The 17,802-nt window shown below is 47.5% G+C and overlaps 1 protein-coding gene and 2 pseudogenes across 1 annotated transcript; 2 read left to right on the top strand and 1 right to left on the bottom strand.

The window, feature by feature from the left end:
* The first annotated feature begins 2,836 nt into the window (after positions 1–2,836).
* Positions 2,837–4,408, top strand: LOC136515359 (protein ALP1-like; annotated as a pseudogene).
* Positions 4,409–4,640: 232 nt separating this feature from the next.
* LOC136515358 (L10-interacting MYB domain-containing protein-like) lies at positions 4,641–5,752 on the bottom strand (annotated as a pseudogene).
* A 5,417-nt stretch (positions 5,753–11,169) lies between these two features.
* LOC136515357 (uncharacterized) lies at positions 11,170–11,899 on the top strand. The gene has a single exon (XM_066508974.1). It carries the CDS (start codon positions 11,170–11,172, stop codon positions 11,671–11,673), a length of 504 nt encoding a protein of 167 aa, XP_066365071.1. The 3' UTR covers positions 11,674–11,899.
* The last annotated feature ends 5,903 nt before the right edge of the window (positions 11,900–17,802 follow it).

Raw genomic sequence — 17,802 nt, 5'->3', positions numbered from 1 at the left:
CATTGTAGCTTGCTTTCAGGGTGCTTAGTGTATGGTGGAAGATGAGCGCCTCTGTAAGTGTGTTATTTCTGACGGTTCTGCCACAATGTTGACCTATCCAAACAGTCGGTTGCACCTAGAAGATGAGGAATTTGTAGATCGGATGCAAACCCTAAAAATCAAACCAAATCACAAGTAATAGCAACAACAATAGCAATCATAGTGAACACAAGGATTTATCCTGTGGTTCAACTCGCCACAAAGACTTGTTTACATCCACGTTGTTGAGGTTAGCCACAAAGGCTATGGAGTCTCTTTCAACTCGTTCCTCTTCTCCAACCTATCTCCAAGGCAATAGGTTAGAGGGTTCCACTAAGTCACAAAGGGTAATACAAACTTCCCGGTGCTCAACCACAGCAGATTGGGAGCTATCGGATGACCGCTAGCCATCTAGGAGCCAAGCTCCAAGAGTAACGAATGCACCAAGCGGCTAGGGCTTCACCAAGTGCACAAGACCGGAGGATAGGGATCTTCTTGAGCTTTCTCACTCTTTAGAGCCAAATCCCTCAAGGAATCACAAAGATTTGAGCAAGGGAGTTGGGAGCACCAACTTTGGGAGAGAGAGAGAGCTTCAGTTCGAGTCTGAGTGAATGAGGAAGAAGATGACCGTTGGGGCGAAGGGGTATGGTATAAATACCACCCACATCACCCACAAAATGGTCTAGTCAGATAGACCTCGGAGCCTCCGTGCTTGAGCGTGGAGGTTCCGCGACTAAGCACGGAGGTTCCGCGTAGGCCAGAGCAGATAAGAATTCAGCTCGGTTGACTTTTTGTGGCTGGGATTATTTGAGTTGAAGATGGAGTTTTGAGCACTTGGTTCCACCCAACACACCATTAGTATCCCCATTGATAGTGACTTGTCCTATGACTCAATTTCAAAATATAAAATGAATTAACATAGCTCTTAGAGCCATTGCAAGCCATCGATTCAAGTTGAGGAATCTCCTCCTTTGTTTCTTTTCATCCACGGTTAAAGATATCCTGTCAAACACTTGTCAAAGCCATTAGTCCTTTAATTATGTGGTCAACATCACCAAAACCCACTTAGAGCTTGATTGCACTTACACTCACGTTTCCATCGTGCAGCGCAGCGGCTGGTTCACGTGGCGTGTAGCATGACCATGTGAGTGACCGGCCGATCGATACCGCATGATCGCGCAGCGCATGTGGAACTGAGGAACCAGGCTTCGTACCTTTGACCAGAGGTGGTTTGAGGGTATAGACGACCCCTGAACCATCACTCTGGTGATGGGGTTCAACATAGTGCCTAGGTGCCGCCTTCGAAGAGGATAGGTCTAGATGTGCAGACCCCGGCACCTTGATTGAAGCGGATCCCGGTTCATCGAGATGGGGAACAACCATAGTAGGGGTAGATTGAAGCGCGTCGAGCCGTCGACGAAGGTTATCGACACAGTCATGTAGATCGGTGACCCAGCCATCGACTTGGGGGCGCCAGCGCTCGAAATCGACCTTGGTCACTTTGAGCTTCGCCATCGATTCATGGACGTCGTGCATACGCCGGTTGCTCTCAAAGATCCCCTTCGATTGCTCATCCAACTTGTTGAGAATCAACGCAGGCTGGTCCTCAACCTTCATAGTAACTTGCAGACGCGTGCGGTGTTTGTGCGCCAGGATTTGGATGACTACAGATGTTACACTACTGAGTGCAACGATGATCACGATATCGAGTTTAGAATTGGATTTACGAATATGATACAAGTATGGTGGAATCAGTGTCGCCGGCGATCTCGAGCCGCAACTCGCCGCCTGTTGCCGACAATAACCAAGGCATGTTCTAATTCCCCTCTCCTCTCTCTTTAAGGCCCTGTTCGCTTCTTTAGGAATGACACCCAGGAAAAATTCCGGGCCGGATCGTTATTTTCATTTATATTAGCTTTCCAGAGATGGAATTGTTCCTAGCGTCGAATTGCCCCAAACGAACGGAGCCTAAGGCCCCGTTTGAGAGAGCTCCGCTCCCGGATTCTTCAGCTCTGCTCCTTATTCTCCGATGGAGTGATTTCACTGGATTCTTAGGAGGGAGCAGGGTGGGGATCAGCAGAGAATTGATTCTCAGTTGATCCCCACCAAAATATAATAGGGAGCTAGAGAGAATCTAGGAGAGCAGTTTTTTCCGGCTCTCTCGCTTGTATACCAAATAGATAGAGTGATTTACTTGAATTTCATGAGGAAGTTGGGTCATTTTTTTGTAGGCCTCCTTTGGATTGGAGGGTAGAAAAAGGATAGGAAAAGGAAAATTATAGGAATGAAGTGCACCACTTCTCCAATCCTATGGAATTAGAAACATAGGAATATGGACTTGGAAGCCCTTTGGCAACAACTCAGGAAAACCAAAGGAATTGTACAGCGTGTTGCTCTCAATTTGAATTAAATTGGCCCGTTCTCAATTTGGCGGCTTGGCCCATTCATGACGCACAGCCGATGGCCTTAGGAGATAGGGCAAGCAGACTAGCAGTAGCAGAGCAGTGACGGCGCACTCCCAGCCTCCAATCACGCTCGCACGGTGGCTCTGCCCCACGCGCCCGCGCCGCTCACCCGCTCGGCCGGCCGCCCTCCGGTCCTCCATAGCTGCACGCCGGCGACGCGCGCGATCCGCTGGGTCCATTCCTTCCTTCACGCCCGCGCTGCTCCACCGACCGCCCCGCCGTTGGCCCGCTGCCGCTCCGCCGACCGCCCCTGCTGTTGGCCCGCGCCGGGACCGTGAATCGATCGAAGTCCAGACGGCGGCCGTGCCCTGTGCGCCTGGGCCCGGTGGCCTCCTACTGCAGAGAGGGAAGTGATGCGCCTATATGCACACGCGCCTGTACAAACCACATCCTGTTCATCTCCAAGCACACAGTTCATCTCCAAACACAACGAGCTCACCTCCAAACTCTTTAAGAGCTCTGACCAGATACTTCATACGGTGAGTCATGAATCTCATAATTTTGTTTTTGTTCTGTACACGTCAATCTTGCTAGTGACATTTATTTGTTATTTCACATCTCGAATACCAGGTGGTAGCCATCTGTTTATAGTGAATCTGCAACATATTTGAGTACCCTACTTGGTTTTCCACTGTGTTAGTCATGGATCCAAACTATCGACGCCGATCACAAAATGAAGATGAATTCATGTTATTTGTTCTCCCTACCATAGAAGATTCATCAAAGCCATCATCTAGTAAAAAAACCTATACATACATCAAAACTGTCAGGAGCTGAGCGTGTTCAAGAAATCTTAACAGGCCATGAGAGCCTAAGTAAAAGGAACTTCAGAATGGAAGTTGGTGTTTTCCAAGCTTTGGTCAATAAGTTGCATGAGAAGCAACTACTTGATGATTCAAGGATCTCAGTAGAAGAGAAGGTTGCTATATTCTTATATGCACTAGCAAAAAATGCAAGTAATGAGACCTTGCAATATGAGTTTCAGCACAGTGGAGAAACAATTAGTCGTCATTTTGGAGCAGTGCTTGATGCAATTACACAGCTTACATGTGTATATATACGCCCACCTTTGCTACACTCGCACCAGATTTTGCGAAAACCAAAATTCCACCCCTTCTTTTAGGTATGAACAAATGCACTTGATTGTTTTCTTAAATTTCATACGTTCAAACAAACTACTTAAAGACAATATACCATATAAATAATGTTATTTTTTTTTATTTCTGTAGGATTGTGTTGGCTGTATTGATGGGACTCATATACCAATGATACTTCCACTAGATCACCAAGAACCATATCAGAATAGAAAGCAAACACTATCTCAGAATGTTATGGTAGCATGTGACTTCGATCTAAAATTTGTACATGTTCATGCCGGTTGGGAGGGATCAGCTTCAGATGCAAGGGTTCTACATGATGCACTTAACCATGGCTTTGAAGTACCTCCTGGTAAATTTTTTCTAGTAGATGCAGGTTATGCAAACACAACACAATTTCTTGCGCCATATCGTGGAACAAGATATCATTTAAAGGAACAAGGAAGAGCTAAGCAAAAGCCTCGAGATTACAAAGAATTGTTCAATCTTCGACATGCACAGCTAAGGAACCATATTGAGCGGGCAATTGGCATATTAAAAATGAGGTTTCCTATTCTGAAAACTGGTGCACACTACCCGGCTAATAAAGACATATCAGTTGCTTGTTGTGTTCTACACAACTTCATACGCCTACACAACGGAGATATGTTGTGGCCATGTACCTCCAATGTTGAAATTGATGCAAACCAGATTGTTGATGTGCCAGATGGAGATCTGAACTACAATGGTGACATACAAGCATTCAATAACGCTAGAGAAGCTGAGAATCAAAAGCGAGACGACATAGCACGAAGGATGTGGGCTCGTTACATAGCACGAAGGCCTTAGTACCATTGTATATAGTGATATTAAATTCAGGGTCATTGTAGCCCTTGTACTCCAAATTAGCAACTTAATATATTCTAGTATTCTACTTGCATCTCTCTAAATAAAATCCATGAGATAGCACTCTACTTTTTTACCCCTCACTGTCATGGTATATACACCAAAAGAGCAACTAGCTACAACCAAGTTTACCAAAAGCTCTCAGTCTAATGCAAAAGTACATCTTGGCATCTCTCTAATCCTGAAACAAATCCTGAAGGTTTGTTTGCGCACGCCCAATTTCCCTTTTAAGCCAAGCCAACCGTAATTCATCGGTAGAAAATGATAAGAATACTTCCCTGTTCTCCTTGCATTTGAAGATGTCGGCTGCCACCAATATTTCTCCCATCTATAGACCCTGTAAGCGTTCAACCATACTGACACACTTGTTGATGCTGTATGGATCCTCCAATTTTTTCTCCTCAATAGCAGCAAATTGATCTATTTCTTCCTTCTTCAGTTTTAGGTATCTCTCATGAAATCCATCATCCGAGAGAACAACTTTGCTCTTTTGTTTCTTATTACCACGTCGAGAATCAGATGCCTCTCTATGCATGTGTGTGGAGGTAGGTGCAGCTTGTGGCTGATGGACATGATTAGATGAAGGCTGCGAAAAATCAAAGTTTGCCTCCTCTGTCTCTTCATCAAGATGAAACTGTAGATCTGATTCACCCGGAGCATTTAACGTTGGAGATGGTGAGTCATATGTGTCAGCCACTTGTGTTGTTTGTGTTGATGGAACTAACACATTCTTTGCTTTGCTTGCATAATGGTCCATGCCTTGACAGGTTCTCCCTTCGGCATGACGACCTGCAGGATGACGTGCAACTTTGCTCCTGTTGTTTGACTTGGTATGCTTTCTTCAAGTCTTGCTCCTGCTGTTTGACTTGGTTAACAGAATATGATGTACCAAACTTTGCATTCACGCGACGAACAATGTTTGTCCATGCGTCCTTACTCCAAGCATTATGTGTTCTGAAACCCGGCACATCATGTTCTTTTAAAAGATCAATAAGGAATAGTTTCATTTGGTGACTCCATCTGGCTCTCTTTGTGGTCCCCAAATTCACTGCAGTTCAGAAGATTACATAGACTCTGTTTCATCAGGAATATACAACTATAAATTATAGGCAGGGTACTGGTGCATCTGAAATGAGAAAAAGCATCATCTAGTTCCTGGGTATTTTCTGTAGACCAATGCTCATCGTCAGCATAATCAGACCATTGTGATTGGGAGTGGTGTTGTTGTTTATCAGACAAAGTGCGTTGATCAACCACATTAATCTGAGTGGATCCTTTCCACGGCATCAGTACCCTTGCAATAAAATAAAGTATGTTATATGATTTAGGCATATAAAATATGGTAGAACAAACTACTTTGCATCAGTTCATTCTGCTTCTTGTAGCTGCAGGCTCCCGACGCTAGTAACAGCCCGGCCAAGCCCGTGGCCAGCGGCACTTGCTGTTGCGCCTCTTGTCTGCTCGCCGCAACCATCCCCCACCCCCAAATCCTCCTCTTCCATGGCTACAACCTGCTAGCGAGTGGCGCTGTGGTGGCCTGCTGGGTATGGCGAGCGGCACGGCATGGCAACGCCGGTGCGCGGCATGGTTAGGGCTGCGGCGAGCGGCGCGGGCGCGGAGCAGGGCTAGGGCGAGCGGCGTGGCGGCAGCAGCTGCCGCTGGGGCCTCGTCCTCAGGATGCCGTGCGGTCGCATGGGGAGCTCCGCCTCCGACTCGCTTTTGATGGGGAAGAATAACGCACTTGCAGATGGGGAAAAGGAAAGTACCTGGATGACGGAGGAGCTCGCGGATGCACGATTCCATATGGCGTTGTCGCTGCGAGTGCCGGACTAGGTGGCCGGAGATGGGTTCCGACGGATTGGATCGCCGACGTTGAGGCAGGCCGACTCGATGGTCTGCGATGGGAAGGACCTCGCGCCGTCTCGTGCAGAGGTGACGGCGCCGATGACGCCTCAACCGGGGATGGCGCGGCCATCGCCTGTGCCGACGACGGTGTCCGTCAGCCGTCCCGGCGATGGGGCGGCCGCTGTTGCCCCTTGGCTTGCGATGGGGATTGGGGAAACGTTCTGTTTCGACTGGGCTGTAAATGTTCTGAAAGACACAAGCGCGAAGCGAATCGAGCGAGCGGGAGACGAGCGAGGGCGTGAGGCGCGCGAGCTGTCCTTTTCGCGCTAGGAAAGTTTTCAAGAGCTTCGATCTCATTTTTTGTTTTCTGTCAAACGAGGCCACATGAATGGAATCCTAAGGATTTATTCCTTTGTTTCTCCGATAAACCAAAGAGCTCCATAGAAATAAAACCATAGGAATCTCAATCCTCCAAAATTCCTTTGCCATTCCTTCGAACCAAAGGGCCGTAACGTTTAGCAGCGGGCGGGGGAGTGATTCTCTTCTAGAATCTGGTACACGAAGCGCTCCAAAGGGCCCCTAAGGCGTTCCGTTACAATGGCATCGCCGTGCTCCAGCAGACACAGCTGGGCTTGAATCATTTGCGCCACTTTGGGCCTTGGACTCGTTTGTTAGGCTTCCTGATGCGCTTCCCTTGTGGGCCCTTCTTTGTTAGACCGAGTCGTGACAGCAAGTCACCGAATCTGAGTCCGGCCCTGCTCGTGCTCGCTCGCTGCCGAGCGCCGACGTGACGTGTACGTACTCGTCTAGTCGGACCGGAGGGAGGAGGTGGTGGTTTCGTGTTCGTGAGCTGGTGGGCGCCGCAGGCACCAGGCAGCCCTAAAAAAAAAGTGGGCGCCACAGACTTTCCTTTTCCTTTTTTTTATTCCGGTGGGCTGAGTGCGAGTGCATGCGCAGTGCAGCGGCCGGTTCGCGTGGCGTGTGGCGTGAGTGACCGGCCGATGGATACTCCTGCCTGGATAGACAGAGCTAGAGACAGACAGCAGCTGCTCGTGCAGCCGCAACTCTACTCTCAACTCTGACCGCCTCAGGCCTCAGGCCTCAGGCTTCTAGAAGAGGGGAGCGACACCGACACCGACACCGACACCGACCGCCGACCTTGGCCCTTGGCCCTTTGCGTTTGTATGCACGTCGTTGGAGTAGTAGTACAGTGTACGGTGCAAATGCAATCGTCCAGAGACCGTACAGTGTACACTGTACGGTGCAGCCTGTTCGGCAGACGTAAAGGATCGTGGATTATTTACTCTTGGTTGGTTTGGTGTGTGAGAAAAATACTATTTCAGCTTATAATCTACGATCATATATGAGTAAACGAACACGCTACTGAACGAGACGATGCATGGTTCTACAAGGCATCGAAAAGAAGATGACGGAGAAAATGCGTGGACGAAACCATATGCATGTAGACCGACCGAGTTGGAGAAGAAAGACGTCCCCAAAGATAACATAGGAGGTCAAAAAAACCGTTATTATACTCTCTCTCTCTCTCTCTTTATATATATATATATATATATATATATATATATATATATATATATATATATATATATATATATATATATAGATGGTAAGGCTATTCTGTAGCTGGCCATAGGATAACTTATTCTATAGTCACCTTGATTTACGATAATATTTATACCAATTTACGATAACATGAATATGCGTTTACGATACTCATGTTACTATAACTTACGGTGATATTTACCATAATGTTATAGTAAATCACTTAGTAAGGAATTACTGTAGTCTCTTAAATTAGCATAGTAACTATCATAACTCAAAGTGGCCACGGAATAAGTTATATATATATATATATATATATATATATATATATATATATATATATATATATATATATATATATATATATATATATATATATACTACCCTGTAGCTGGCTACAAAATAACTTATTCTGTAGCCACTTAGAGTTATGATAATTACTATGTTAATTTATGATATTATAGTAACTCCTTACTAAGTGGTTTACTATAACGTTATGGTAAATATCCCCATGTGTCATAGTAACCCAACTATCGTAAATATGTATTGACATTATCGTAAATTAGTATATAAAATTATCGTAAATGGAGGTAGCTACAGAATAACTTATTTTGTAGCTGGCTACTGAATATATTCTCCTATATATATAGACACATGTATATCGGTGTATGAGATGACATGGGTTGTCATATATATATATATATATATATATATATATATATATATATATATATATATATATATATATATATATATACTGTAAAGAAGCAAAACAGTGTTGGACAAGAATACATCATCATCATGCATAGCTACTATACTATCCCATTCCTCTTGATGGTCGACTTTTTTTTGCTTTAAAAAAGACTTTTGAGTAGCGGTACGAGAAGGATCTGTTCGGCTAGTATTAAAGCCGGCTGATAAGTCAGCTGAAGCTGTTTTGTTGTGAGAAAAAAATACTGTAGATTCTAACTGATAAACCGACTGATAAATTCAAACGATCAGGCCTTACCATCCCAGACTAGATCGGTAGCCTGCTTTTAGTAGCTGCGGTTTCTTTTTCCTACCTTCTGCCACAAAGTCGCTAGCTAGTCGCGCCTTAGCATTATGTGCTTCGCGCTAATGTCACGGGTAACGGTCTAGCTCCTTCTATATGCCACCCTGCACAATGCGCCAATGTAGCAAGTAACGGTGACTTCAATGCCTACCTAACTCCGCCCTTGAGAGTTACTACTAGTCTTAGCTACAACGGTAGCTCGCCGAGACACAACTCTCATAGGATTTGACAACCACCTGGACTATTAACCATCGGTGGCAAACAAAAGAATACTCTCTCCGTCCCATAATATCTAATATCTGTCGTTCTCGCTTTCCAAGAAACAACTTTAACAAAATATATATTAAAAAATATTATTATTTATGATACATAATTAGTATCATCGAAAAGATTTTTGAATCTAGTTTTTTAATAAATTTATTTAGAGATACAAATGTTGCTAGTATTTTCTACAAATCGAGTTAAACTTATGGCACGAAAACCGAAAACGACAATTAAGTCGGGACAGAGGGAGTATGGCCTGGTTTAGATTGCAAATTTTTGCAATCTGGACACTGTAGCACGTTTCGTTTGTATTTAACAAACTTTGTCTGATCATGGACTAACTAGGCTCAAAAGATTCGTCTCGTGATTGACAACCAAACTGTACAATTAGTTATTTTTTTACCTACATTTAATGCTCCATACATGCGTCCAAAAATTGATGTGATAAAGATATAGTGAAAAAACTTGGAATTTTGAGGCAATCTAAACCAGGCTATATGTGTATCTTTTCAATCTGACATCTGCCTCAGCCCCCTCTCCCCTTTTGCTCCCCGTGCCACAAATCGACATGTCCTCGGCTAGGCACATCATGTCTCGAACCTAATTAATGACATCATTGCTGCCCCTCCTACCATGTCTTTCCTCCAATCAGCTTTATCTCTGGCTACACCATGCGTTGTTATCCCTCCTAGCCCCCTCCCTCCGCTCATCATGCCCCTAGCCTTTGCCACCGCCTTTACCCTACTGAACCTCATCGCCTCGAGTGCAACCCCAGACCTCCAAACCATACCTAGCCCCTGTCTCCTCCCCATGCCCCCACACTATACATCATTCGTGCTCTCGTGCCAACCTACCCGATAATGGAGATCCACATCAATGACTTCCCATTCACCATTTTGATGTCCCATCTGCTCCTAACAATAATGAATACAAGCAAGTTAGCCACCTATCAGGTCTCCTCCATCGATTGCCTCCCTCATGTGTAGTGAAACACCTCCAACTCCAACCATCCCCTGGGGTGCTATGGAGGACATTAACGATGAGATCACCGCCCTAGAGGCAGTGGCAGAGCATGGGACTAAACAACCGGGGCCCAAATTGTTCAATAAGATCATGTTGAAATTAATGCATCATATTGTGTCATATATCAATTATCAAGTCTTTCAAGTTATCAGGACTACTAAATTATGTTTTCTCTTCACTTTCCATCAGCTGGACCTGTTTTCACATCGAATGCCAGCTGCTTTTCTATAGATATTAGCGGAAGATATAGGACTATTAGCAGAGGCAGGGACCTGGCCTAGTTTGCCCTCCACGTGGCTCCGCCAGTGCCCAGAGGGACTAGATGACTTTGTTGACGGCAATATGGAGTATCATGGGAAGATAGACTACGTTTTCCTCAATGCCCCTACAACGAACACGTCCCCCCTACATTCCCGTGGCCATTTGCAAGTTTTACCTCCGCTCAAGTAGAAAATATATATGATTTCTTTGGAAACATGGATCAATTTGATTTTAATTACATGGTTTTAAGCCTACCCTATGAGTCTATGACTCAGAACAAGCAATAATTATTTTCCTTCTAACACAACATGTATGTAATGAGGTATAAGCATATCTATCCAGCTTAGAGAAAAAGTTTTCTTTGTTACTAAATAATGCACGCAAAGTTAAATGGCCCTGCTTTAGGCTTTACACATCAGCCGACACATGCCTCCAAAACCGTAACCTTTTGGGGAGAAAATTGGAAATACTCTCTAATCTCTAATAAGAAAGAACAAAACACACCGACTAAGTCCAATTCCAAAAGCTAAAACCTTTATTAGAGCTGTTATAGATAGAGAACAGAGATACAGACGAAACTTAGAGCTGCAGTCCAAATTCGACACGGTGACGCAGCAGCTTCCTTTAAATATTGCTGACTACCGTTTTCGCCAGCCGCACCGCCCCCGTCGTCATTCCGGCGTTCTGCGGCGCCATGGACAACTGCACACATCATCCCATACCCAGCCCGAAGCTTGCTTCTCCCGCTCCCGCGCCGGCGCCACCCGCCGCCGCGCCGCAAGAAGCCACCGGCGACTCGGAGTTCGACGCCCCCGTGTCGGCCTCCACAGTAGGGGACCGTCGTCCATCGGTGGCAGCTGCCTACGCCGAGGACGACGCCGAGTCCTGCAGCTGCGCCGGTGGCGATAAAAGTCGCGTCGACGCTGCTAGCGTCGACGACGACGACGGCCGTGGCGCACACGGCGACGTGGTCGACGTGGAGGCTGACGAGAACGAAGAAGTCGACAGCAGAATGTCCGTCCCGTGGTGGCGCCGGATGGTGCAGGACGCTGCGGGCAGTGCCAGCGGTGGGGGTTGCGCGCGGCCGCAGGCGGCCGCGGCGGCGGAGGGCGGGGCGGCTGCTGTTGTGGCCGGACCCGGCCATACGACCGAGAGCAACAGGCTCTTCTGGGAGGCTTGCATTGCGCATGGATACTAGCTCGCTGACTCATGGCTGGTAGGCAGTAGTAGCCGCCGGCCCGCCGCCCGCCATGGATGGGGCATCCAGGTAGATATAGAATTTGTAGATGTAGAAGATGGGGTCGGGGAACATTGCTTGGCCTCCTGCGCTGCGTGCCATTTCATGACGTCAGGCATCTGACATCATCTTGTTTCAGACTGCTTTTGCAGACTTTGTGCATGTCCATGAGTTCTTCATGAATCCAATGTTTCCCGTGAATGGAACTTAAATTAACTTTGTTCCATTCTGTTGTGAATAAATTACTGAAACATAAATTTTGTTCCTGTGAATTCAGCTCATGTTCAGATCAGTTTATGGTGCAACGCAAATGAACATAAATGGAACGCAAAAGGTCACCTGAATTTTCTCGGTACTCCCGGTCCTCCGGTCAATGCTACCGGTTTACAAGTACCAAGTATTCCCTCCGATCATAAAAACATATCATTTAGGACAATTTGTTGCTAATAAAGTTTAAAAACAAACTAATATGAACAAAAACAAATTTTGGATTCTGCAGATATATAGAACTTGCCTTCCAGTAGTTGCAGGTCCCAAGTCACTCACTCCATAGTTGTCATATATAGGCGGCGACCTAGCCGCGTGGAGTGCCTGTGCCTCCTCTCGGTCTCTATGACCGGCAGCAATGGGGGATGATGGTGCTTCCGCGCATGGCTGCTCGGATCCATGCCGGAGTTGTTCGGATCCGTACGTTGTCCCGATGCTCAGGTCCAGTGGGTTTTTCACAGTGGTTGCTTGGCCAAGTCACGCTGGATGCTATCTACGGAGAGCCATGAGTTGGAGCAGGTGTTGCAGTGGCTTTCATCGTCCAATCTTGCATGTTTTGGTAGAATTTTTTTCTCCCGTGATAAGGCTGCGCTGCATATATGTAACATTTGTATGCCATTCCATGTGACCATGTGTTGATCTTGCTCTCTAGTCGTCAAGACACTTGTGCTGTCAAGCTGCCTGCTGCTTCCTAAGACTATCTCCAACAAGGCATCTATATGGGCACTCAAACCTAAAATAGATAGCAAGAGACCTAAAATCAGCCTCCAACAGAGTACCTATACGGAAGACCTATTTTGGGTTGTCTGAGAGACACAATCCAAATATGAACATCCTCGCTCCTGAAAACTCATTTACAGAAAGATTCTCTTTTAGATCTTGGTGTTGGAGAAGATGTCGAATAGGTATTGAACCTTTTGGTTGTATCACTACCCAAATGACAAATTAGTCTTGTATTTTGGGTGTTGTTGTTGGAGATAGCATAAGAGCAGGCGCAACGCAATGTATACTACCGGACTCGTAATAACGTGGGTCCAAGGAACAGGCGGAAGTAGTGTGATCTACCCGGTGCACAATGGCCTCGTTCGGCTGGTAGAATTTTAGCTGAAACTGGCTGAAAACACTGTTCTAGCTGAATTATTGTGAGAGAAAAACACTGTTCCGACTAAAAAAAGAAGTTAAACAAGCCGAATATGGGATAAGCCGAACGGATCAATGTCTATCCTATATAAGGTCGGGCCCGCAAAAGAAAATAATGTGAGATACCCCAACCTCCTGCGACCCTTCCCGCGAGAGAGAGAAGCTTTCCGTAGATGAAGAAGGAGCAACAACGGCAGGAAAATGTAGACGAAGAAGTGGCACCAACAGGAAGGAGCAATTGCTAGAGTACAACGGCAGGAAACGACCAACTATACTTATAAGCCATGATTTATCAGCCAACGAACATTATTTTTCTTTTACACCAAACCAGCCAAGGCCTTGTTTAGATTGCAATTTTTTGTAATCTGGACACTGTAGCACGTTTCGTTTGTATTTGACAAACTTTGTCCGATCATGGACTAACTAGGCTCAAAAGATTCGTCTCGTGATTTACAACCAAACTGTACAATTAGTTATTTTTTTTACCTACATTTAATGTTCCATGCATACGTCTAAAAATTGATGCGATGGAGAGAGAGTGAAAAAACTTGGAATTTGGAGGTGATCTAAATAAGGCCCAATAGTACTCTCAGCCATGAATTATCAGCCAAACAAACCCAAATAAACAAGACGACAAGAAATACTGTGCAAATATTGTTGTTTATTTCCTCATTGCCGGAAACAGTCCTACTACCTGGCATTTGTTGCTGCATGTCCCCACAATGATGTATCCTTCAGGTAGTAAGGCTGCATTAAATGCTTCTTACCCCGTTCCTACCCCATTGCGGGTGCCCTAATTGCTAGACCAAATGCACACCAGAATATTTTTATAATTTGAAGACCAAATAAATGTTAAGAAATATTTTTATAACTTAATTGATATTTGTAGCATGGAAGTCTATACAAAAGAGTCATCTAGAAAGAACATGGAAGACAATGAAAAAGGAATATGCAAGGGCAATAATAGATATGTCAGTATAGCCGAGACAACTATTGAAGGGCAACTCAAGCGGCTATAAAAGGAAAAAGCCAGGTGGATGCATTTAGTATGACGGCGACGACCTCCTTTTACACACACTTCCACGAGATCAGAATTCAATTAAATTATAAAAATATTTTGACATGTATTTGGTCTTCAAATTATAAAAAACATTCAAGCATGGAAGACCATATTAAGAAGTCATCTGAAAGGCCACGTGAAAACAACCGGCACCAAAAGGCAACGCAAAAGGAATATGAAAGGGCAATAATGGATGTGCCACTATAGTCAGGACAATTATTGAAGAGCGCAGCACTGTCCAGATGTCCAGACAACAATAAAGGCAAATAATTCAAAACGCTCCATAATGCTCCTCGAGCGACTATAAAAGAAGAAGCCAGGCGCATGCATCTGGTAGGAGAGAGTTAAAGTGTGTCCGGTTGCGCGATTGGGGAATCGCACAACCTGGCTCCTATTCATCTTCTACCTCGCGCGTCCACCTCTGCCTTCCTCACCCACCGTCCTCGGCTAGCGGCTGCGCTGCCCACCTCCTGCCCCCGCCCCTCGATCCCACCCTCCTCCTCGTTCTCGCCCCCGCCGCCGCACACCGCCTCGCGGCGTTCTACGGTTTCGCCGGAGCTCCGCGGTCGCCGAGCTCTAGCAAAACGCTCACAATGTCACCCTTCTTCCCCGCCCCGACATGGCCTGGCCGCCTTCGCCGCCACCAGGACCCTAACGCCGCCGTCACGCCGCCCCCACCGCTTGGCCAGCCTACCTCCCTGATCCCCTTCTCTTCTAACCCCACCGGAGTTGGGGAATTGGGCAAGGGACGTCGGCGGGCTTGTCATCTCCGACGCCAGGACCTCCTCGCCGGAATCTTCTTCTTCCTCTTCCTCTCCGTCGGGCCCGGCCTCCTCCTTCTTCCTCTCTGTCGGGCACGACGATGACGATCTCCTTTTACAAACCTATGAGGCAAGAAGAAGCATTCTCCACTGTTGCTATACTTTCCACCTTTAGTCTAGTCCACCATTGTAATATAGAATAAAGAGTTGCTTGTGATCACCTTGGGCTTAAGTGTTTGGGGTTTCCAAAAGGTATGTAATTAGTCTCCATTTGAAAATCACTACTTTCTTTTAGTTCATTGCTATTTTATACATGTCCTAGGCGGGCTCGTCGGCCTCTGCGGATGGTTTCTTCGTGTTTGACCTAGGGAAGTCCTTGGTCATGAGGGCTCGAGAGTCTCGATGCCTGAGACCTCGTGCCATGACGGCGTAGCGGTCATTGCTTCTCTGCTTCTGGCTATGGTTGCTGTCCATGATGGAGAGTTGGTGGGACCTGTTGTTGTGGATGCAGGTTCTGAATGTGTCGTGGCGCAATCTGCTTAGTACGGCGTGGTGCGCGTTCGGAGGACACGCGTCCTTGGATGCACACACCTCCGTGTGAGAGTAGACAGTTCGTAATGACATGGCGGACGACCAATCCGATGTGCACAGCTTGACCTGGGCTCCGGACTTGACCTTGCGAGGCGCGATGTCGGTCAGCCGTTTGGTCACTTGCGATGACACCACGTGGCGGTGGATGGTTTCATCGCTCGTATGCACCTTGATCCACTGCATCCCACCGGTGGCGAAGACGCTTCTCAAGGCGTGATCCTACCGCGACATCCAAACTTCTGGCGTGGAGAGCCTGTATAGGGTAGAAGCTTGCAACGGGCGTTAGCCCGTCGATACGGGTGAACTCATGGTTTCCCAAGTGGATGTGGCCGCCAAGGGCCATTCCACGGGTGAGTTTGTCGTGAGCCATGGGCCTTGGGTTTCCTGGGCGGAAGTCTTGACCATGGCTAGAGATGACAGAGGGTGCGTCCCCCTACGTAGGTAAACTCTGGGATGCGGCCTCTGGAGGCCATTTCCGAGAGCGTGTCTGCCATAGGCCTCGGAGTCCAGGACTCCAGAATAGAAGACCTAGTTGGGGCCAAAGGCGAACGTGGGCGTTGGCTTGTCGACGTTGGCGAACTCGGGGTTCCCATGACGGATACGGCCACCGAGGACTGTTCCGTGGGCGAGTCCGTCAATGGTGTGAGGAGCCATTGCTTCCTTCTCAACAAAGAAAGTGTGTGACTGACCCCTACCTGGTGCGCCAACTGTCGGTGTTTTGTCGACCGACTAATGAATTTGTATGAATGTCACGCGCTGCTACAGGAAGACGATGGTTGCATCCAAAAGACACAAGGAATTATACTGGTTTAGGCCGGAGCCCTATGACCAGTCTCAGAGAAGATCGAGTGCGTGTTCCTCGGTTGAATGCTATGAAGTTCTTACAATGGGGTATGCAAGAAGGGTGAATGAGGTAGATGAGTGGAAATCTATGAGCTAGATGATCTAGAGATACTTGGAGGGGTGCCTTGGCTGCTCTTATATAGAGTTCAGGGCCAGGCCATATACAAAGAGATAGTTCTCCCGACCGAGTGGTCATGAGCCTGAGGGAATAAAACTAGCTATCTTGACCGGCAAGGAAGTTCGTCTTGTCTTGGTGTAGCGCATGTTCGGGCATGGTTGTTGTCATGATCTTGTGCCCACGTCGCGGTATGGGGTGGTGTGGTGCTGTTGTGACGGTCGTAACGACACTATTGGCACGATGGTGGTTCGCCAGTTGTCCTATGCGACGTGGTCTCTGTCTTGGCCTCCTGATCTCCCGTGTTCGTCATACGGGAGTTGGTAGTCTTGCTGGTCGTAGAGCCGGTGGCCACGATCTCAAGCTCTGGGTCGTGGCCTTCGTTGGCTTGGACAACCTTGAAAGTCAAGGTTGCTATCGTGAGCCCCATCCCGTAATGGGTGGGGTCGTACGCTCGTCCCATCGGGCCGTATTCAGACGGTGGTTATCGTACCTATCATCACCGCCTGGCGGTCCTGTCTTGTCTGCAGTGTGGCGTAGGGATGGTGCCTGCTCCGAGATGGCTGTCCCCTCGGTCCTTGCGGACTGAGCAGACGTGCATGTCCTTGTCTGGACAGGTGTACCTGGTGCGGCTCAACTCCTCGCCGCTTCCAGGGGTTCAAACGGAAGAGAGGTCGTGCGGCGTCGTGTGGCGTGCGGTGAAGGGAAGAGAGGGAGGTTGTGGCCGACTCCTCGTCGTAATATTTGGTCCATGTCTACCCAACTTAGTTGGGCCGTGGTCGCTTGGGCTTTTTGTCAGACTCAGCTAAGCCAAAAAAAAAAGCTCCTCCATGGTGGCTTGCTGGGAACGCGAGGGAGGGCCGTTTTAGCTAAGCCTGGCTTGCGCTAGCATCTGGATGAGTCCGCTCACCCTTTCCTTCTGTGCCGGCCGCTGAACCCGCATCCCGCCGCTCTCGAGACTTTCGTCCGTGGAGCTCGTCCGTTCATCCGTCCGTGGAGCTCGTCAGTTCGTCCGTCCGTGGTGGCTGGGAGGTCGTCCGTCCTTGACTGGAGCTCACCCACTCGAAGATGGTGGCTGGGATCTCATCCTTGGTGGCTGGCTATTCGTTCGTCCGTGGCTGGAGCTCACCCACTCGAGATGTTGGCTGGGAGCTCGTCCATGGTGGCTGGCTGCTCGTCCGTCCATGGCTTTCGCTCACCCACTCGAAGATGTACCTCGCGCTCGAGCTCGTCCATGGCTGGGAGCTCTTCTCTCGCATCCCGTGCGCCGCGCGCGGACGATGAAGGGGCCGGATGATTCAACGGCCAGGCAC

Source organism: Miscanthus floridulus, chromosome 17, assembly GCF_019320115.1.
Source record: "Miscanthus floridulus cultivar M001 chromosome 17, ASM1932011v1, whole genome shotgun sequence".
NCBI classification, from domain to species: domain Eukaryota; kingdom Viridiplantae; phylum Streptophyta; class Magnoliopsida; order Poales; family Poaceae; genus Miscanthus; species Miscanthus floridulus.
Note: the sequence above shows the minus strand (reverse complement) of the source record. Positions and strands in the feature narration are given on the sequence as shown.

Bases quoted from the DNA above. Each gene is read 5' to 3' on its own strand.
- LOC136515357 (XM_066508974.1), top strand. From the start codon at position 11,170: ATGGACAACTGCACACATCATCCCATACCCAGCCCGAAGCTTGCTTCT.